The sequence below is a fragment of the Talpa europaea genome (assembly GCF_964194135.1).
Source record: "Talpa europaea genome assembly, chromosome: 5".
Lineage (NCBI taxonomy): Eukaryota > Metazoa > Chordata > Mammalia > Eulipotyphla > Talpidae > Talpa > Talpa europaea.
The window spans coordinates 18,444,873-18,468,424 of record NC_140071.1 but is presented as its reverse complement, the minus strand read 5'-3'; the positions used below and the strand labels follow the sequence as shown (position 1 = coordinate 18,468,424).

General features: G+C 36.6%; 2 protein-coding genes across 2 annotated transcripts in view; one reads left to right on the top strand and one right to left on the bottom strand.

Annotated features, from left to right (window-relative positions):
- The window catches only part of CPLANE1 (ciliogenesis and planar polarity effector complex subunit 1), a 95,411-nt gene extending 86,305 nt beyond the window's left edge, over positions 1 to 9,106 (top strand). Inside the window, exons 51-53 of the mRNA XM_084233903.1 lie at positions 663 to 746; positions 8,206 to 8,384; positions 8,862 to 9,106. Coding sequence (XP_084090029.1) covers positions 663 to 746; positions 8,206 to 8,384; positions 8,862 to 9,035 — 437 coding nt within the window. The 3' untranslated portion in view covers positions 9,036 to 9,106. The remainder of the gene's footprint in view (positions 1 to 662; positions 747 to 8,205; positions 8,385 to 8,861) is intronic.
- Positions 9,107 to 19,662: 10,556 nt separating this feature from the next.
- NIPBL (NIPBL cohesin loading factor) overlaps positions 19,663 to 23,552 on the bottom strand; it is a gene marked incomplete at both ends in the record, with an annotated part of 99,704 nt that continues 95,814 nt past the window's right edge. The window contains 4 exons of the mRNA XM_084233257.1: positions 19,663 to 20,028; positions 20,589 to 20,777; positions 21,794 to 21,968; positions 23,113 to 23,387. Coding sequence (XP_084089383.1) covers positions 19,663 to 20,028; positions 20,589 to 20,777; positions 21,794 to 21,968; positions 23,113 to 23,387 — 1,005 coding nt within the window. The remainder of the gene's footprint in view (positions 20,029 to 20,588; positions 20,778 to 21,793; positions 21,969 to 23,112; positions 23,388 to 23,552) is intronic.

Here is a 23,552-nt window from a genome sequence, read left to right as displayed (position 1 = left end):
GTCTTAAAAGGCATCATTTCCTATGCTTTTAATTTACAGTCCCAGGCTTTTTTTTTTTTTTTTTTTTCTTTTAAATCCTCTCATTTCAATCTGGTAAAACGTTTTCTAGCTTAGAATACCCTATACCTTATAGCATAGCCTTTCATTTTCTAAGCAAATACCTATTAGTTTATATTAGAGGAGAACATAAATAATGTTGCCTCTAAAAATAGCTGAAATTATATGTATATTTGTATTACATTATTTATGAAAGCAGTAGAGATTCAGGATTTTGTGTTCTTGAAGAGAGTTATGACCTAGCATGAGGCCTTGCCTATAGAAAGGCAAAAGAAGTATTCTTTCATTGTCCAGTGGTAGCCCTCTCCCTCAGAGGAAGGAATTGGGTATCACTCCAGATGTCTAAATTGGATGTGTTTACCTTGACTGTGGCCCCTAAGTGACAAGGAGGAACAGGGGTTTCCTGTTCAGCAGAAACAATGGATTTCATTTTACGATTCAGTTTCTGATTTCTCAGGCTACACTTTGTAGACATTAGCAATATGTTGTAAAGAATCTGAGTGGCAGTGTTCACTCTCCTACACAGAAAGTGCAGGAACACCCTACTCCAAAAAGTTATGCATGTGCTCATTTTCATAGAATTTTTTTCATATTTTTATCTCAAGATCGGATGTCCCGAATAAATCCTAGAGAAATACATTCTGATCTGAAGAGAAGGAAATTTCAGAGCCATCCCTGGGTAAAGCAAGGTGAGAGAAAGTCAGTGATAGTACTTCAGCTTTTAGAAACCTTGTAGGTAAAGGTTTACACTGAAATACAGGATTGTTCAATTTCGTTTCTTCAGACTTGGTGATGGTTTAATTTTGTCATTCTTTCTAGGTGGCAATAATTATGTTCATTTAACAAAACTGGAGTAACAGAAGCTTAGATACTAAATTAACTGTGGCATACATGGGAACTAGGATTAGTTCATGGGTATAGCCTTTGCTAATCTCTTCTTATATCCTGAATTCTTGAAGAGAAACCTTCAGCACCACTCTCTACTTTGGAGAGAAACAGCTGATCCTTTCAGTACTGCTTAAGCTCCTGTTGGTTTTTCTTTTTACCTCCTTCAGTCTCAACTTTTTTATAACAGTGTTCACATGTGCAGTCCTATTGTCTGTTCCTAGATGTTTTTCAATTTGTATCTTACTAATATTTACAGAAACACTGCGGGTCCTCAAATAACATTTCATTCAACATTATTTCATTATAATATTGATGAGAAAAAAAAAATCCAGCCCAAATTGAACAAAATAAGGTTATGTGAGATCTACTTTCCTTATACATCATTTCTCTTAAAATCATAATTTCTGGTGAAGGAAACTCTATGGGGACTACACCTGAGGGGGTGGGGGGAAGCAAACATTGTTTAAAAATGAACAATGATGTAAAAAATAAAAGTAGTCATAATTTCCAAGAATGTATCAGTGACGTAAAATGAGATCTTACTGAACACTTTTAACATAGAACTTTCAGTAGTAGCACTACATAACATTAGGTAAGATTGTTATGCAGGTGTGCAGCATTTAAAATCAAAATCTGCATATACTATATTAAGTTCTCTCCTAAAAGTCCAATTCTATCCTTCACCAAACAATCGACCCCTTTAGCTGCTTTACCTATTTCCCTTCCCCCTTCCCTCTGGTAACCAATCACTGGTCTTTTGGCTAAAAATTCGTTTTTTATTCATGGTTTGTTTGGTTTCTCTATACATCACATATGCGTGAAATCATACAGTAATTTCTGCATCTGATTTATTTCAGAAGCATAATCTATACTGTTGTAAATGACAGGATTTCATTTTTTTTAGTCGAGTAATATATACATATACACACATGCACACGCACACTTTTTTTATCTAGTCATCTTGATGGACACTAAGGTTCTTTCTAGTTCTTGGCCTACAATGGTGCAATAAACATAGGGGTGCATATATTTCTTTGAATTAGTGCTTTGTATTTTTCAGGTAAATACATAGAAGTAGGATAACAGGATCATATGGAATTTCTATTTTTAGTTTTTGAGGACTCTATATTGCTCTCATTCTGCTTTCTGAAATCCTACCAGAGGCCTCCCTGGTGGTGCAGCACTATGAAGCTATCTGTAGCCACTGCAGTATGAGTTTGATCCCTGGCCAGGGGGCTGGCCCACATGGCGCAGCAGACCTCTTTTGGCTCAACTGCTGCTTTCCTCAGCAGTGTATTTCAATCTGCCTGTTCTGCTCCCCACTCTGTCTCTGGTGAATCCTCTCACCCCTCACACCTCTGGCCTACACCCCAGTTCTTGTATGCATAAATAAATCTTTAAAAAAAGTCTTACCAATAGCCATTTTCATAAGTATGAGGTGCTATCTCATTGTTGTTTCAATTTTTATTTCCCTAATAATAAGAGATAATGAATATCTTCTCAAGTGCCTGTTGGCCATCTGTATGTTTTCTTTGGAGAAGTGAATATTCAGATTCTCTGCCCATTTTTTAATCAGTTTTTTTTTTTTTTTAGTGTACAGTTGTATTATTTCTTTGTATATTTTGGATATTAACCCTTTGTCAGATGTATGATGTGCAAATATTTTTTTGTATTCAGTAGGATGCCTTTTTGTCTTGATGCAGATTTCTTTTGCTTTGCAGAAACTTTTTATATTGATGTAGTTCATTTGTTTATTTTTGCTTTTGCTTCCCTTGCTGTTGGATGTGGCCCCAAACATATCTCCAAGGTCAGTGTCAAGATGTGTATTGCCTATATATTTCTTATTCTTCTATATTATTTATGGTTTACACCATACACAAAAATAAATTTAAGATGAATAAAAGATTTGGAAATAAGACTTAAAGCCATAAAATACATAAGAGAAAACAGGCAAAATACTTTATGACATAAGCTGCAGTAATATCTTTAGGTATTCTTCCCCAACAGCAAGGAAAACAAAAGAGAACATAAATAACTGGGAGAACAGAGGACATAAATAAGCACATCAAAGTAAAAGCATCGGTACAGCCAAATAAACTGTAACTAAAATGAAAACACACCCTATTGTGTGGAAGAAAATATTTGCAACACCATACATACATCTGAAAAAGGACAGATATCAAAGATCTACAAAGAACTCACACAACTCAACAAAAACAAAATATCCCAATCATACAATGGGTAGGAAAATTAAAAAGATACTTCTCCAAAGAAGACATACAGATGGGGCCTCCCCGGTGGCGCAGCGGTTGAGCGCTGGGTTGCGAAACTGCGCGCGGCCTCTGTGGCGCCGGTTCGATCCCCGGCTGCTCCCCGGCCACCGGAGGAGGAGCGTCCCACATGGCGTGCAGACCTCTCCTGCCGCCCGCTGCTCCCCTCAACAGTGTACTTCGGTCCTTCTGCCTGCTCTGCTCCCCGCTCTGGCTCTGGTGAATTCTCTCACCCTCCCGCACTTCTGACTGTACCCAGTGCATGTATAAACAAAACAAACAAACAAACCAGCAAACAAATAAATAAAGCATGCCTCTATAAAAAAAAAAAAAAAAAAAGACATACAGATGGCCAACAGGCACATGAAAAAATGTTCATCATAACTTCTTAGAAAAAGGCAAATTAAGACCACAATGAGATACCACCTCAAATCTGTGAGGATGGCCCATTGAAAAGACCAGAAACAACAAATGCTGATGGGAATAAAGACTGACCAGTCTGGTGGCTCAGCGGGTTGAGTGCCACACTCTGAAGCTGTCCGTAGCCACTGCGGCATGGGTTCAATTCATGGCTGGCCAGGGAGAAACCCACATGGCATGGCAGACCTCTCCTGCCTCGCCCACTGCTCCCCTCAGCAGTGTCTTTGGTCCATCTGCCTGTTCTGCTCCCCGCTCTGTCTCTAGTGAATTCTCTCACCCTCCCATGCCTCTGACATGTATCCCAGTTCTTAAAAAAAAAAGAAAAGAAAAGAAAAGAAAAGAAAAGAAAAGAAAAGACTGGTCTAGCCCTTACAGAAATCAGTGTGTCGGAATCCAAAAGATTAAAAATGGATCTGCATATGACCCAGTAATTCCACTCCGAGGCATCTACCTGAAAAGTTAAAAAATATTAATTTGAAAGGAAACCTGCATCCCTATGTTTATTGCAGCACTATACACAATAGCCAAATTATGGAAACAACCTAAATGCCCAAGAACAGATCAGAAGAGGTGGTATATTTACACAATGGAGTATTACTCAGTGATTCAGAAAAGATAAACTCATGCCATTTGTGGTATATAAGTGGTGCTGGAAGGGGTAATGCTAGGTGAAATAAGTCATAAAGGGAAAGATAAATACTGGATGGTATCACTACTGTGTGGAATATAGCAAAACCAAACTAAGAGTCAGGTAAAGAGTTTAAAAAGTTACCTGAGCGCTGACTATAGTACTGACGCATCCAGAGCTGGGAAGGAGTGGGAGGGGCCAAGAACAAAGAGGGAAGAAGCACAGAGGACTATGGTGGTGGACTGTGGGTGATTTGGTGGTGGGTACACTCTGGTGATGGGGGGTGGGGGGAATCGTAATATTACCTAAGTTAAAATTTTTTTCAATAAATTGCAAATAAAAAATTGTAAAGTATACTATTTTACAACAGTGAAAAAAATGTGTATTGTTGCCATTCTTTATGCACATTTTATGTTAGAGAACTCAGCAAATCCTAAATGAAAGACTTGTGTGCATTTAAAAATAGATACATTTTTATTTCTGGAGTTTTGTGATTATGTGAGAAAGTTTAAAGAGCAAGGTCAAGGAAAGACAAATGTTTACTAGCTAGGTGTAAGGGTGATATTGTTTACTTTGAAGGAAACAAAGAATTACCAACAAATTCAGAACTTTTTTTGAGCCCTTTTTCCAATTTCATTCTCCTTTTCACTTCCTCAGAAACTCCCCATCATCAATTGGGTGTGTCTCTTTCATATATATATACACACACACACACACACATATATATTCATTGATAACATTTGTATTATTTTTGTAGTATCTTAAAAAACCTTTACATATGGCATCATGCTAGATACTTAATTTTCTGCAACTTTCTGTGTTTTTGAGATTAAATTTCTGCAGTCTTGCCATGTCATCATATAGGGGTCTATCCATGCTTTTAACCATGGATGATAACAAAGTACTATAACTTATTTGTCCAATTTCGTATTGATGATTCTTAACACAACTTTTTTTTTAAATATACACAACTTTTTTTTTAAATATACTATGTATCTTAAGACTGTTTCACATCAATACAAAAAACTATTATCCATTTTAAATGTTACATATTTCATTTTATGGATATAGTTTAATGACCATTTGGATTTTTTTTTTAAAGATTTATTCATTTATTTATACAAGCACGGGGCATAGTCAGAAGCGCGGGAGGGTGAGAGAACTCACTAGAGCCAGAGTGGAGAGTAGAACAGGCAGAGTGACGAAGTACACTGCTGAGGGGAGCAGCGGGCGGCAGGAGAGGTCTGCGCGCCATGTGGGACCCTCACCCGGAGGCCGGGGATCGAACCGGCACTGCAGAGGCTGCAGGCAGCTTCACAACCCAGTGCTCAACCACTGCGCCACAGGGGAGGCCCCATTTGGATTGTTTTAATCTTTTGTATTTTTAAAAATACCATCATAAATGACCTTAAATATACTTTAAAACATAAAAGATTAAAAAAGAAGCAGCCACGGATAATTTAAGACTTGGAAGTCTACCTGCTGTCAGTACACTTCATGGTGCAAATACTGTTCCTGGGAAGTGGAAGGAGGGCCGATGTGGTGCAGAGTGCTTTCTCCATTATCCTTGCTGGTCCCAACTCAGCTTTTGTACTTGGGGTTCACACCAGAGCCAGGATGTGTGCCACCACACAGTTCCTGCTCTTACCTCCCCTTTGGCTGGGCTAACAGCCCTGCTGTGTTCATCACCCCCAGACCACTACTGATGCACATTGCTCTGTACCCACCTTCTGTCACACCATCGCGTGGCTCTCCTTGGCATCAGTTCTGAGGCAGTCTGTGTTGGTCTTTGAGGTGTCGGGGTGCTTCAGCCTTTGCCACTCTGCTGTGGGGTTCTCTCAGTGTTGTCCTGTTCCTGATAGTTGTTCCTCTATTGATTGAAGCAAATAACATCTTCAGTCACTGTCTTGGTGATGTCACCTCATGATGTCTAAATAGAAAAAAGGTCAAGCCTTTTTTTAACTGGAGCACAGCTCTCACATTCCATACTAATGTGGTGATCACAGGTGCTATGGAATGTCTTGTTCTTTCAGATCCTTGGAGCCATTCAAAAGAAAAACACCAAAAGTGTTTATCGACTATACAACCACCCCCCTCCCTGTGGAAGGATGCAAGTTTTTAGAAAGCTGCTGTCTTGGGGATCCAGATTAAATGACCCATTTCTCACTCAATGATATGAAACTATCCTAAAGGGCCCTCTAAGTACTATTCTTTCTTCACCCCAAATGATAGAAAGTAAGCATGTCAACTCAGTTTCAGGGTATAGATCAGTTCCATCATGTTGGGCAAATTAGGAAAGCCTCACTTTCCTAAATTTGGGCAGAAAAACAATTGGATTTTCATGAAGAGTATTCATTCAGCAACCATACTTTGAGCTCTTTATGTTTCAGGCACTTTTAGTCATGAGCAACACAAAGGTAAAATTTGGAGACTGTCTGGACAGTCTCTTTGAGAAGGTGGTGTTGGTTGAAGATCCCAAATGCTGAAAAGATTTAACATGAGAAAGTGACCCGAGAGATAGTTTCAGAGAGAGGCTAGGTGATGTATGCTAAAGCATGGAGTTTAGATTTTACTCTGAATTCAGTGGGACCCCTTTGGAGGAAATTAAGCAAGGCAAGAAAGAACAGAAGGTAGAGGAGAGAGCTATTAGACTGGGGTCATAACAATAAAAATGGAAGAAAATTGTCAGATTTGGAATATATTTTGAAGACAGACCAAATTAAGACTTCCTGCTAGAATGATTGCATGATGTGTAAAAATGAAAGGACAGTTGGGTTTTAACCTGAGCATTTCCTAAGACAGGGAAGATTATTGGGAGACTGAGTTTCAGGTCAAACATCAATAGTTTGGCTTTAGACATGTTCAGGTTGCGTTGTTCATTGCATATCCAAGCGAAGATGACAAGAAGGCTGCTTGCTCTATGAAACTAAAGGTACAGGTTTCAGAGTTGATATTTACAGCCTTGAAACTAGATGAGGTCTGCTAGGGAGAATGTAGACATCTAAGAGGAACAAAGACCAGGCGCTAGGACACTCTATTGAGTTCAAGGGACTGGGCATAAGTGAAATACCTAGCCCATAGTAAATGCCAAGGTAGGGATAGGGGTGTGTGTTTTGTGGGGTTTTTTTTTTGGGGGGGTGGATAGTGGGAGGGCTTATTTCTTGGTGTATCCTTAGCTTTTATGTATATAAGGTAGAGCCATAAAGGCCAGGTAGCCCAAGCTCCAACATTCTATTACCTCTTCTTTCTTCAGGAAACTGTATGACTTTTTGTCAAGACCTGTGTTAACATCTCATCATACCTCAGACCTTGCATATTTCTTCAGGTCACCTTAGTGAGGGGTAGAACTTACTGAAACATTGGCTTTGGAATATTGTGTTGGGGAGGGGGGAGCTCTTCTAAGACCTTGTGCGGAGAAACATAATGAATTGATGGTTTTGCTAAGCTGTTTTGGGCACTCGCTGGGAGGAAAGTTTCTTTTCAACAAATGCTGATATTCAGTAAGGAATAAGAGACCATACATAGCATGTTATCAGTGCACTTACCCTGATGCCTGTGCTCAAAGGGAGATTGTAGGTATGAAGTCTGAGTGAAGATGCTAAAGTATCACTCCTGGGGACCCTCCACAAGACTTTCCATAAGAGAAAAGGAGGGCCCAACCCCAAGTTCACCCCGCTTTGGAGTTGGAACTTACTGTAATTCCATTATATCTGTGGCCTCTCCTCCCTGGACTCTCTGGACGTGGAGGTTCCCATTACTTTAAAGTAAAAAGAGGTGGGTGGCCAGAACAGGATTTGTTAGAACTCTAAAGCAAATCGTATCTCAACCACGTGATTCAAATATTTAGGTTAAAATACGACTGCTTTGGATTTAATGATAATAAATGAACAAACTCACAAATGAATTATTTCCAGTGTCCACTTCTGTTCTTTGCCCTTGAAGGGTCTATTGCTCCATGTGGTAGACATCAGCATAGAGAAAATCATGGAGGGACTGGACTTGTACCTCACACCAAGCAGATGTCTGTAGAATATGAGAGAGAGGAGACTGTGGTGAGTCCCTGGACGTTGCCTTCAGACATCCATAAGATTCTTCATGAGAGTCACAGTTCCCTTCTACACGTAAGCATTATTCCACATTTCAATTTGCCTACCGATTCCTCTGTGTTTGTTGTGATTTTTAATTTATTTTATTTTTTTTAATGGGAAGTAGAGATGCTGAAACATTGTTAGGTAATTTAGAAGTAGTGATTCAAAGCATTTACACTTTTGGCTTAATATTCCAGTGTTTATTTTTTTCAGAATTGACTTTGTGTTTTGTTTGTAATTAAAAAAATGTTAGAACAGGTCATTGTGCTAGAAGTAGAAAAATCCATTGTGGTCATTCTTCAGATTGGGCGCCAGCATCTAGTTGTATCAGATACTGTTTAAGCTATTGCTGTTCCAGCTGTGCTGGGCAACCACAGCACTGGTTCTCTTCCCATTTCTTTCACCTTTTGGTAGATTAGCAGCTGTAGAGCCTTTGGAAAGCTTATTTCATGTTCCATTTATTTTTTCTCAGGTTAGGACCAAAACTGACTATCTTTCTGAATTTTATAGGACTTGTCATCAGCTGAAGAGGAGCCAGAACCTCCTTTGGGGGCGGGTGGCCTGGACAGCGTGTCTGAGAGCACTGGCAGCATCCTCAGCAAGCTTGACTGGAATGCCATTGAAGACATGGTGGCGAGTGTAGAGAACAGGAGCCCATCTGTCCGCTGGAACACAGACCTGTAAGACCGAATACCATTCTGTTTCAGTGCAAAGGCCAGCACCTCAATGATGTACTTTTGAAAGATTAGTGGATTTATGGGAGAGAGGCAATGAAAGAAGTCATGTGAATTTATGACCTGCAGCCATATTATGACCTGGATTAGCCATTTTAAGGAGGAAAATAAACATTTCTCAATCATTTTGCCTTCATAGGGAAAAGGATTGTTTAACTATATGGATGCATTATATGTTTTTGCATTTAACTTACCTTTTAGGAATGTTTTTTAAGTATAGACAGAAAAATATGAAAAGTACATTTCAAGTGAATTGTGCATAGTATTTAAACTACTTTCAATAAAAATCTTATATCTTGCCTCCTTTACTACCCCAAGTTTTGAGAAAACTCTTAATTGGATAAACCTGATTAGGGAAAAATTATTTCATTGAGAAATCATAACCTCACCTGAGACAATAATGAACTCCATGTAAAAACATCTGAAGGCATTGTGGTGGCAATGGAACCCACGATTCTTCCTGTGGAATAGCTAGGAAGCTATCACCGGGTTGGTTCCATCAGGAGACAGTTCTGGAGAGGAGAACATGGGGACTGTTCACAGTCAGTGATGGTCTGACCTTGCTGAAGAACATGGCTTATAGTAAGACATATTAGATGAAATGGTCGGGAAATATAAGTTGGACCCAGGGTGCAGAGAAGCCAAAGTTCTAGGCCAAAAATACGAGAAAAAAGTCACGAGAGCTTTGAGAGGACTGTGACTTGGCTAGGGCAGGTTATGTTCAGGACATCAGCAAACTCTGTAAAAGTGCACTAAAACAAAGACATATCATGGTCAGAGAAGAGAAAGGACTGCAGTGGTGCTTTTTTCTTTGGAACCTGTATTGCATGTGGGTCTTAAAATTTTTATGCTGAGGCATATTTTATAAATATATGCTTATATAAGGGGAAAATATTTCTTAAAATTCACCTATTCAGGGTTTGGCCTAGGAGTTAAAAGGAACCAAATCCACCTTATACCAATCCTGAACTTCTAAGCAAGCTAGGTTTATGACAGGCCAGGTCTGCTCTCCTCTGCCCTGTAGCCTGAGAGTTTTGAAAGAAGAAGTAAGGATGGATGCCTTAGATGGGAAAGAAGGGATATGACTCCAGAAAGTTCATGTTAACTTTGTAAAAACCACGGTGCAGAGATTTGGGCAGTTTTTGCACTATATTGTACTATACCCAACGATGTCATAATTTTGAGGATAATTTTTGTAAGAAACGAAAAACCTTCATCTACTTGTCAATTTTTGCTGCGGTATCCTAAACATACCATTATCTAAAAGGACTATTAAATAATCCTTTTCCAACTACATTCTGATGTACGGCCAGATTTTTTTCAAATGCTTCAACCAAAATAAAATATTACAACAGGTTGAATGTAGAAGCAGATAGGAGAATTTCTGCCATCTTCTATTTGTCTAAATATTAAAGAGATAAGTAAAATTATAACAATGCAAATCCCCTAATTAAATTTTAACAATCATTTAATAGTGATGTCACATAGATTGTTTTGCATTTCAAAATTTAGATGTTCTTTCTCTTTCTGTACATCCATGCTTATTTCTTTCCTAAGACATTCTCAGCTGTATCTTTGAATGGGATCTCTATACCATTGTATCTCTCTCTTCCCCTTCTAAAATATCCATTATTCATATGTTTCCTCTTCTAATTGAGTCTGGTATTTCTCATATAGTTTCTTCATTTTTTCCCCTAAATCCTATTTCTCTTTTTCCAATTGGGTGATTTGTACTTTTTGAGTCTTCTATTTCTGTCAGATTAATTCTATTTAAAATACATTCCATAGGGGCCTCCTTGATGGCACAAGGGGCTAAGCACCACACTATGAAGCAATCCGCAGCCTCTGCAGCATGAGTTAGATCCCCAGCCAGCCAGGGAGCAATCCACATGGCGAAGCAGATCTCTCCTGACTTGCCCGCTGCTCCCCTCAGCAGTGTATTTCAGTCAGTCTGCCTGTTCTGCCCCCCACTCTGTCTCTGGTGAATCCTCTCACCCCCCACATCTCTGGCCTATACTCCAGCTCTAGTATGCATAAATAAATCTTAAAAAAAATACATTCCATATTTGTCCACATTCATAACACCTGGTAAGACAATAGGTGACCATCCCACAATCTGTTTCACAGGTTGGGTATCTACCATCTTGGTCATGATCCTTTCACCTCCTTCCTCTCCTCCACAGCAAGTCACCAACTTCAGTGTACAATCTCTGTGGCAAAGTCATTAGACTCTGTTGGTAAACCTCTGGATCTTCCTTTGAGCAAAAATTTTTAATAGTTGTATAGGGGCGGGAGGAAATGATCCAAACCTCTCTATTCTGCCATGTCATGAGTATAGTCTCAATTACTCATTTATTTGTTCAGTTATTTCAATTTCTATATTTTTCACATGATTCCTTTTTAATTAAATCTATTTAAATTTAGGTTCATGGCAAAATTGAGAAAGGCACAGAGATTTACCATATATCTCCTTCCTCACCCCACATGCATATCCACCCCATTATCATCATTCCCTCACAATAGTACATTTTCATTCTCTTTATAAATCCCATTTTGCTCCTGAGACCCTATCTATGCACTCATTAATATTATGCTTTCCTTTAATTCTTTAAATGTTTAGTGTCTAAGTAAGATAGATAGCTGGAGTAGTTAGTAAGATCTCTTTATTCTAACTTGGCTGGGCCTCAAACAGCCCCTAGCACTGCTCAACCTTGTAGTAACTGCTTTCTGGTAAACCTGATTATTCTTGCACTGAATATAAGTCTAAGGGCTCCCAGGAAACCCACACAATCTTTTGGAGATCCTTTCTTTGGTATTTTCCAGCTTCCTTTTCTTTGGTATTTTACCCTATAGATTACAGCCACAGTAACTACCCCAACCTCTGTTCTTTGCCTCCCTAGCTCAGTGGGACTACTAAGGTCTGCTTATACTCTAACTCATGGTACTAGAGTTATGATAATATCCTACAGCATAGAGCTTGGCATTCTTGACACTTACCTTATAAGCTTCTCTTCTCTTGGGGATCACTGTCTTAGGCTGCATGTTGTCCAACATCTGAAAGCAGTTTCCTCATATAAATTTTGTTCAACTTTACAGTGAAAGCAGGCAGGCTAGTTAGGTACTCTTGTCATAGGTGGAAGTGGAAGTCTTATAGTCTCAATGAACTTTGCATCCATATAACAAACCTAAAAATGAGAAGTTAAGGAGGGCAGAGAGTATCAGCAGAGGATTGATAATCCTAGTAGTCTCTAGCTTGAAAATATTCTCATTGTCCTCCAAAAACTACTGAGCCCCAGGAAGGAGTCCAGCTTCCCCTCTGATCACCTCAAAGCAGAGGTCAGTAGATCTAGCCTGCCCCTGTTCTTATAATAAAAGTTTCACGGAAACACAACCTACCCTTCTATTTACATATTATCTATGGGTACCTTTACATATCAGTGGAAGAGCTACACAGTTGCTACATAGACACATGACTGAGGAAGCCTAAATTACTTTTTGGCCCTTTACAGAAAGCTTGTTGACCACTGCCCTCGCAAGAGCTGACCAGATGAATTTCACCTATATACTCAGAGCTTAAGCAACCTTAGTACATAGCTCTAAGGATGGTAACTTACTTTATGACTATATCCCTGACAAAAAAAAATTTGCCTTAATAAAATTAGGCACTATCACCCATCTTAATTTCCTTAATGGTCCCCCGTTGCTCAAAGGACATCTTTAAATGGCCTATGAAAAAGCATGATTTGGCCCATCTATTTCATTTGCTTATGATCATTCTACTCTCATTTGTTCTCTGCCATACATTGGACTTGTAATGCTTCTGAAGGCAGTGTGCTATTTCCTTCAGGGCCTTTGCACATACTCTGTCATCACTTTGGGTTTCTCCATCTACTTTTTCCCCTTCAGCTGTATCATGTCCCTAAGAAATGGATTGCAGAGAGCAATTTTTAAAAATTATTTTCCCATTAACTATTACGTCTCATGCTTTATCTGAGGATTAGTTTCACTTGGAGAAAGGAGCCTTTCTTATTTCCCCTAGCCTTCCAAACTACTTCAGTGGTTTATACTCTGTGGCTTGTGGCTTTTCCTTTCGAGGACTCATTTCAATCAGACTTTAATAATTGTATAACTGTTCTTTGTGGCTTGTTTCTTGTCTCACCCACTGGAACACAAGGTTATTGCTACTGGGTGCAGTACAACTCATTGATCATAATAGGCACTCAGCAAATACTTGTCAAATCATGAAATAAACCGAAACTAAAAATAATGAAGCAGTGTAAATACCAAGTGATCTCCAAGACAAACTATTATGACAGAAAAAAGAAAAGCAATACATTGTACTTTTCAAGAATTACTCCTTAATTTCTCCAGTGCCAAATGTTACAGTGTAACTTACTAATTCCTACAGTTAGTTACACTCTGCACCTTGCTTCCAGAACCACTCTTCCTCAGAAACCTCACATATCCCTTTTTCTGGCTTTATTATTCCATAATTTCGCTTCTGCTACTCTTTATTACACTTGCTCTTTCACTTCATGGAGTTCTCTAAACCTCTGTCCTATTATGTTCTCTCTAGCTCAACTGTACCTCTAACAAGCTCCCAATCTCGGCTCATACTTTGCCAGATCATTCTTTGTTGTGCAGCTGAGCACAACTAGAGAAGAAAATCCAAAATCAGTTTGGCCCATGAGCAATCTTTCTGAACCACAACCCTGCGTATAGCCAAATCCTGTGTGTGGCAGTTTGGGCCCTTTTATATCTGTTTCTTTCTCCAGCCTCACTACTCAGTATTTCAGGACTTTGTTGCTCCCTTCCTGCCCTGCTACTCTCCACACAAAATTCTCATCCTTTCTCAAGCATCACCTCACTTTGTTCTCATCCACTCTGAAACTGCTTTCCCCAAGGTTACCATTTACCTCAGAGTATGGGAGAATTTTTCCATACCTCGAATCGTAAGGAAGAATTTTTCAGTTTTGATATTACTGATGCATTTCACGTGTCCTCTGTTAGAAATTCTTTAGTTCTGTAGTTTCTGTATTCTTCCCCTACTCTAATCATTTCTCCCCAGCTGTACCTCATATGTTGGTAGTCTCCAAGTCCTTCTTTGACTTTGTGCTGCTTACTCTGCAGATACATGCTGAGTTCTAAAGTAGCCTTAGCCCAAACTCCTTGCCTGCAAGTGTCATGCTTGTTCGTGAACACTGGTCATCACCTGAACATCCCACCCCAGTGTATTTAAAATTGAACCTGTCATCTAAGTTAGAGAAACTTGAGTTATCCTGTCTTCTTTTACATGGTCAGCAGTCAAGCCCTACTATTTTTATTTCCTAAATATACCAGCAATCTTCAGACCTCCTACTATCATCACCCTAGTTTTTGCCCTCACCATCTGAGTCTCAATGAGTGTCCTCTTCTTGACACCCTAAAGTCTATCCTGAGAAATCATTCATTAATTCCTTGTTTTAAAATCCTTCTACTGCCTACACATTAAAATCTAAGTTCTCAAAAGTGCGTATTTATCCTTTCTGTAATGTCTACCTTTGATACTGTCTTTCTCACACCCAACTTCCTCCACAGTTCACTTTCAGAATTATATTCCCCAGCTTCCCACTTAACACTCTAATGATCCAAATGTGCACAAAATTATCAATTTCTTTAAATAAGCCCCCACACAATACGCTGATTTTATTTACCAAACTTTGAATTACACTTATTTTAGAAATACAGGACTTTAGACATTTTCTTCTTTTTACCAATCCAAGTTTTAGTTTTCTACATCAAGCCAGGTAATGTAGAGGATAATTAAAAATAGAATACACAAAATATCACTTTCCCTTTTCCATTTAACAGGATGGAAAGCAGTTCAAAATCTGAGAATATGAAAGTATATATTTTAAAAAGATATAAAAAGATAGTCATTAATTTATGCTTGGATCTTAACAAGTGACAGAGTAAGAACATCAAAGAGCAGCTGATCTGGGAAATGAGCCCCTCACTTTGCTCTAGGCTCATTCTTGGATCTGATCTAAGGATACAAAGTATGTAGTTTATAGTTATCAATTCACCTTTAAGCCTCAATTTTACCTACTTAAAGCAATGTTTGGGTTAGAAAGATCTCTGGTTCTGTACTCCATGGAATTTTCAGACAGGTCATACATAGAACTGGGGTGCAGGTGATTTTTGAGTCTCTTGAAATCATATATGCAATTCTGGATATTGAGTTCAGTTTTTCTGAGAATTTCATGGTTTTCATTTGATTTGCAAATACTGATTATTGGTTTAGGTTTCATGATTTAGATTATAGTTCCTTTACCCTACTCTTTGTTCCAAAACCTAGATCTACTAAGGTTAATCCTAAATTTTAATTCTAGTCAAATGATGATCAAGACTAATTTATACTGCCATTTCTTAGCAAAAGAAAGGCTAATGCCAAGAAACTAGATTTGACAAATTAACAAGAAGTAACTTCTCATTTCCAAGGCTCAATGTGACTGAGATTAAACCAGTCAAAATTCCATTCAACAAATCTAATGCCTCTGTACACTATAGATTAAAAAAATAACCATAACTGGTAGTCTACTTCTTTTAGGTGAACAAAAAATTTCTGGTAGAGGAACTTTGATCACAGGGCATATTGTTACTAACCTTGTTTCCTTCCTTTTATTCATTTTCAATTGCTTGCTGGCATTTGACAAGTGTAATTTTCATCTTCTATCTGAGAAGAAAGAAGTTCTTTCTTTCTGAAAAGAAAGCAAAGTTCTTTCCTTCTCCTTACTTCATCATCTGTAATCTGTTCTGGCTATGCAGGCTCAAGTGTCAGTTATTATGAATTTGGATGAGACAATGTCCCCAAATATATAAATTCAGGTAAGAATGAAGGATCATAAACCAGAAAGTAACTGGTATTGCTGTATTTAGAACCAACTTTTAAGAACACAAGTTTCTTCACAAAAATTTGCCAAGAATTAAAGACATGGAGAAACCAATACATTAATACTTAAGAGACATTGAGAAATCTGAACATCTGAATATTACTGTGTCAGTTAATAAAATGATTTTTAGCTGAAATAATATATCTGGGATGTTTCAGAAAAATATGAGGGGGGTGTATATAGGGCGCATAACTCAAATAAGCTTGGTCAGAAATTGATAATGATTGGAACTGAGTATGGGGTATGTGGTGGTTCCCATCACAAAGTTAAAATTTAAAAACTGAAAACAGTAATTGTGAGCCATGTTGCACCATCTGGGTAATGATGAGCTCTTGAACAACTACAGTTACAAAGGTGGGTTAGTGGTATTCACTAGATTGTCATGCAAAACACATGGGGATTCCCTAATCCCTTAGTTTGGAAACTGGAATGTTTGGTCAGTGACATTTCTTTCATACCAAATTTGCATCCAGATGTTTCTTGGTGGACAACAGGATAAAGCATACATTTAGAAAAATCTTCAAATATGAGTAAAATCAATTTGTGTAATAAATATGCTTCCTATTGTAACAGGGTGGTCCCCAGGAACTGCCCCTCTCCCTGTCCTATAACACTATGACATAAATTAGCTAAAGGGGTGAGCAAAGTTTTAAAACTAGCATGTCAAACATAAAAAGGCTCAAAGTAATTTTGTTGAGCAAGACTATCAAGTTTAAATTTTGAAAGGGGTGATCAGCGGTTTTATATCAATAGTTCTAAAGCTGCAGAACGCCTGGACACTGGGATGAACAGGATGAGTTCTTTACACAACTAAAAGCAGTGTGTGTATGTGCATGCGCGAGTGTGTAGAGCAGGGATGGGGGTGGGGGAAGGGAGAACCATACACTTTCCTGGTAATTTACTTTCTAAATGAATATATTATACGTCTGCTTGCTGGTCTACATTGGACAAAAAATTTGACTTACCTGTCTTCAGGAGATAGATTATAGTTGTCAAAAATTGCCTGTGTGCTTCAGTTTACCTGGTAATAATTCAAATACTTAACATATCAACAGAATAAAACTATATATTATCTTTCTCTAGTGATTTAAAAAAATTATTTACCTTGTGAAAGTAATGTAAATAAAATACTAAAACTTCAAATATATTGATATTAAGAGGTGCTTGGAAATTTTAATATCAAATATGACATCTTTTCAATACAAGTCAGTGAAACATGATATAGCTTACTACAATGTTAACAAACTTTAGAGTAAGATTGAACTTTGTAAATCTCCAATAAACTTGAAGTTTTAATATATTTGACTGCTAAGGCCTTAACTTATTTTAGTGGTGAGACCTAAAGAACCATATTTGAGAAACTGACTTTTTAAAAAACTTTGGTTTGAATATTTACAGGGTAAGATCTTATGAGTTCTATCAATATTTGGTTTATATTAATAGTTAAAACATTGGTGGTTAAAATAAATGGAAAATTTCTAAATACAGCATCTTATCTATGACCAATTGAGGCAAAAGAAGCCTTACTTCTATGTACCTTGTTCTTAAAGTTCACTCTAAATACGATCCCCAAGGACACATACTCCAAAAGAACTAGTTAACTTTCAAGAAGGATCATCTCCTTTAATGCATTATTTCAATTAGCTTAGAGTAGCAAGATGCAATTATTCTAATTCCAGATGTCAATCCCTGTAACATTTATTAGCAAATTCCTGAACCCTTCCAATTCCCAGTTTTCCTTATGTACAAAATGGGGACAGAATATTTAACTAGCAGAGTTGTTGGAAGAATTAAATGACAGCATGCATTGTTAAGTGTCAGATTTGTAGCATTCAAAATTGGCTTTTTTACCCACATTTTTATTCTTTAGTATAAACTACTGGCTGGGATTTATATTCTATTTTAACTGTTACTTTACTCATTACTAAATCCTTACTGTTTTCATAAGCCACTTCAAACTTTTTGTTGATAAACTCCATGGGTGGGGGGGGGCACCAATCTTGTTTGTCTCACGGGGTTCACAGTAAAAGAGAAGAGGAAACATGCAATTAAATGGAAGAAAAAAAAAATGAAAAAAAAATTCCTTCAAGAAAATGTTCTGAAAGAATTCCACATAGGAAATAGATCCTGAAGTTATTTTCATTGTGGTTTAATAGGTGTTCACAAAAAGGTATTTTGTGGCAATGTCATTCTTCCTCACAAACTGAATTATCTTCATTTATTAGCCAATTTCATAAAACTCAGCAATCCAGAGGTCACTCTTTAAAAACTGACTTAAAAATAAGTACACATTTTTAAAAAGTTAAATTTGAAGCAGACCTCATTCCCTGTATATTTTAGGCATTACTATTTTTGAGCATCAACTATGCAAATCAACTGATTAAATAAATACCCACCCAACCTCCCCATTTGTAGTTAACAAATAATTGCTCCCAAAAGATGTATAAAATTTTTAGAATAGAAAATGAATAAACATCTCAACTAGTAAAATTACTTCTTTTTCAGCATTAAAAAATAAATTGTGAAAAGTGTAAATACGAAGTGTCATACTCATCTCTTTAAAATAACACGGTACAGTTTTAACTAAGACAAATGCTAGTTTCCCAAAATAGTATGATTGTTACCTTTCCCCAAGATTGTTACCTTTCCCCAAGGTTTAAAAAATAAATATTACCATCATGACATCACTAGAAAGAAATTGAAGCATACAAAGAATAAACTATAGTTTCTTTTTATATCAAAATGTACTCTTGAAAATGTGTTTGGCACAGTGCTAAATCATATATAGTTAATACTAAATATTGCAGGATACAATAAAACCCTGGAGTTAATTGTTTACACCCTCATATGGGATTGAAAATAATAGATACCAATTATTCAGAAGTCAGCCTATACAAATTGTATAAACAATATTTTGTTTTGCTTTGAAAACCAGTGATATAATAAATTTTACATAAAAGACTGCAAAATAATATAAATGGATTTAAACATATCTTTACAATAAGAAATTCAAATGGAAACAGACAAGTAACAAAGAGAAGTAAAAAAATTTATTGCAGTATTCGCTCCACCAGATTGCCTGGGGATCCCTTTTCTTGTATTGTTTTCAGGGTGACCTAATACATCAAAATCTACATTTACAAAAACTCCTTCTGCAGATAGGTCATAGATACTGCATGCTTTTTTTTTTTTTTCAACAGAATAAATTATATATCCAGGAGATTCTGTCATTTTACAGCCTGGAAAAAACAATGCTTCCCTGGAAACTGGGCTAAGCTAAAGAAAGCCATCCGCTGCTAGGTTAAACTCCAAGAACACTTTATTAAGAACATTAACAGACTAATTTCCAACATTCACTTGTTTATTTTTTAAACAGAAAGTTTTTTTTCCAAGATATAAACAATTTTTGTTAAACTATAATACAGTGGGAGTAAAAATGAACTGAGAATCTGTTTCTGCTGCACAACAGCGAAGGGAGCTCCCACAAAAATGTTTGCCCAACATTTCCTTCTTTTGTTCCTGCATCCCAGGTTCCATTCTTACTCTTCATAAAACTGATTTTTTTTTTTTTGCCAGAATGTTGATATTTCAAGTTTTTCTGCCTTTAAAAAAATTCCTGTAAATTTGGCTGCATGTACAAATTCATTAGCTGGAAGTCCCATCCTTGGCGGCATACAGGGATCGTAAAGTCTGAACAACTTTATTAGTCAGCTTATTAGCACTCGTTAGAGCAATTTTTTTGTAAATTATGTCTGACTCTTTAATAGTGTCTACCCAAGGCACCAGTTTGCGGCCATCACGGCGCTTAGCCTCAGTCCAGGAGCCACTGTAGGAGCCTGCCATCCACTGAACACTGAAGCCATTGCTGGTTTTCTGTACTACTCTTGCAATTTGTGGTCGATCTTTGTACTTTGGACAGCAAATAGCGATGACATCCATGACGTCAACACTTTCATTCATCTGTGCTGCCAACTCCGTAGAGTCTGAATTTCGTTTTGACCTTCTCAATGACTAAAACATTGGGAGGGGGGAAAAAAGACCAAGTGTTACACAAAATAATTTTAGTGAAATTATTGTTTTTATTGCTTTTAATCCCTTGACGCCGGGAGTTGGGATTTCCCAGCACACTTCCATTGCCGGCAATGAGACGCACCGTGACCGCCAGCGCCAAGGGGTTAACATATACTTGTAAAACCATATAACTCTTAATTTGTACCCGTCTTTACTCTTATTGAGATATAAAATTATATATACATATGAACCATAAAGCTACATAAAACTTAGCAACAATAAAAAAAGGATAACACACATTAATACAATCCAAAGAAAAATTAACCCTTTATACTGGATAAATCTCATTTCTGTTTTTTTCTTTTTTTATTGTCTTTTATGTTAAACTTTCTACAAAAGGATGTATATAAATGGTTAAGTAGAGAATCTCTATCTACAAAACGTTTTCTCTTATAAGTATTACATTACTTGTGTACATTTAATAGACTGACATGTATAAGCACATAAAAATCATTTTACGTAATACGCTGCGAAATACGTTGACTCCTCCTCCGCCTCACCCCTGAAGTGCCTCCTCCTCTATCCTCCCCATCACTTTCATCATCTTCTGTCTCTGCTGCTGCATTATTTTTAGGGCTGCCTCCTCCAAGCAGCGAGGTAATTGCTTTGTTCCGAGCATTTGTGCTAGCTGACACCTCCCCTTCTTCCTCCTCTTCATCAGGATCCAGATGTTCCATGAGAAGTTTGAACTACAAAAATCAGATGGTAATTTAGTGTTTTACATAAATATTTCAAGCAAGATTATTAAATTCCTGAAAATTTTTTTCTCAATGTTTTTCTAGGACAGTAGTTTGGTGTGGGTGAAATAGATTTTAGCAAGCAACAAGTGATTAATAATTAAAAATGGACATTTTTTAGTGTTATGCTCCCTTTGTTCTTTGTCAAGATAAGAGGATACAAAAAGATGCAAAGACTATTGAAGAATTTTGAATGAGAATTAAAATAATTTTCAACTAGAGAATAAGGTTTACAGTGTATGAATAATATAAAAACAATTGTAAAGATTTCATCTTCGGTCAAAAAGTCATTACTAGTTATATTCAGCTACCTGCTTTAAGGTAGATTAAAATAAAGTTAACTTGAAAAAGATAGTATCTGACAACATTTCTAAACATTAAAAACCATTACGTATTAGCTTCCCATTCCTCCTTCCCCACCATTCCCTGGTAACCACTATTTTATTTTCTGCCTCTATGGATTTGCCTATTTTTAAAAAAGAACATTTAACACACACACACACACACGCTTGTTAAATGACTATACATGCAAGAGAGATACAAATAGATATACTTGTATTTTTTGTGTAAATACATGAAAAAGTAGTAAACACTGGCTGCCAATAAGGAGAGGAACAGATGGTTGAAGAAAATAAGAGGATGATTTTGTCATGGTTTTCCATTTTATGAAATATAGGTCATGTAATTCATTAAGTAAAAAATTCCCAGGCATGGCCTTTTCCTAAAACCTTTCATTTTTGTAAAAATAAAAATAATGATGGGATGGCACTTACTAAGAAATAATTAATAAAGCAGTGGATGAAACAGGAACAGCAAGCTTTAAGTAACTCATTACAACCAAGTAGAGAAAATAATTATGACAGTTCATAAAGCTTACCTTCAATGTAAACAAGACAGCTATGTCCCCCAAGAGTTTACTTTTCAAAAAAAGTCAACAGAACGAAATACATTTTGATGTTACTACTCACGTCTAGATATTGTTTGACTATACTCCTCTTCACATCCTCAGTGATTTTGGAATTAGCCATATCACTCCGCAGGAAGTCCAGTGTTTGTTTGGGATGAAAATGAACTCCTGTTTTTCGGTTTATCGCTTTATCATATACTTTTGCAGATTCGGATGGAGAGTATTTCTGAATTTTACTGTTTGGAAAAACAAAACTATTAACTTTGAAAACTTTTCAGGCATTTACATTTAAGTAAATTCTAGTTAAATTTCACTTATTAAACTTTTTGTTATACAGATTCAACCAGTTAACCACAAAATAAATATAATTTTAAAAGAGAAGTTAAAAAGGCAAAGATTAAAAAGAATAATCTTGTTTCCATCATTATTTATCCTGACCAGAGTCATCATTTAAATGAAAGCAGTTTCTCATGTCCATTTTCTAATACCCATGACTGTGACTGTAAGACACTTTTAGTGTAATTACTTAGTACCACTTAACTGGTTTACCTCTCACTTCTCTGTTCTACCACCACAAACTTATTTGTTAACTATGTAGCAGCCAAAATGACTGTTTACAATCCTGTTTAATATTATTAATATCTCTCCCTAAAATTTTTTCCAATTTCTTAACATTGTCTTAAGACCTTATATATTTTAAATTAGTTGCTAATGTTTAATATCAAAATATTTCTCATAAAAAATCTTTATTTTCTAATTTCTCTTGAGAAAGTAGAAACTCTGGTCATATTGTGTCCACCTTCTGAGGCATCAAGCTTAAGAACGCCTGAGAAGTTTGATGAAACAGTTCCATCTTCTACTCAAGTCCACTTTATTATGTCATGTTATTATCGGCCCTTTATTAATAACTGATTTCGTGACTCCTAATGGAAGGTTTCAACAAATATGGAAAAATAAGCAAAATTCCATGGCATTCACAATTAGTACCTTTTTTAATCTCTTTATAGAGCACATTATAGACTATTTGGATCTGTTAATGCTTAGTCTAATCGATCTCCATCTAGTCTTCTTTCAGTTTTTAAATACTTAAATTTACAACCGATTTTAATAATAGCTTAATTATCTAATATAAGTTTTAAGGAAATCACCAAAATATGTCCTTAAAATATATGATGCATTACCATCAAGAAAAGGAATCTGTTTTTCCTCTCTTTAATAACAGGACGGGTGAATTATGGTATATCATATATCAAAATACCACACAAACTCCATTTTTTAAGGAGCATTTTTAACATTACAGTATACAATTAAAATTGGGTTTGATGTTTCTTTATTATTTAAACAGAATAAAGGTCTTTCTTTTACTGCTTGTAACCTTACCTATCAGAAAATCCACAAAGATTCTTCAAATGCTGTTTTAACATCAAAAGCAATAAAATACCCTGGGAGACATTTGCAAACTCAATTAAAGGAGCTGAATTTTCTGGCAAACATTTCATCACCGAATTTATATCATCTTCTGAATCTGAATCTGAATCTGAATCTACACGTTTCCGTGACTTCCGAGGCCTGGAAACTTCTTCTTCACTCTCACTTGACTCATTTTCTTTATTGGGTGATGATTTTCTCTCTTTCCTTTTGTCTTTTACCATAGACTGAAAAAAAGAGAAAACGATTCTGTTTGAAAAACAATAAAAACAAAATACCACTAATAAATATACATAATGCTCCATTTAATGGTTTCAAAATGCGTCCTTAAATTAATATTTTCCATATTGAAACTCTGACTAGACAATTGGAGATATAACCCTTTGAGCAAA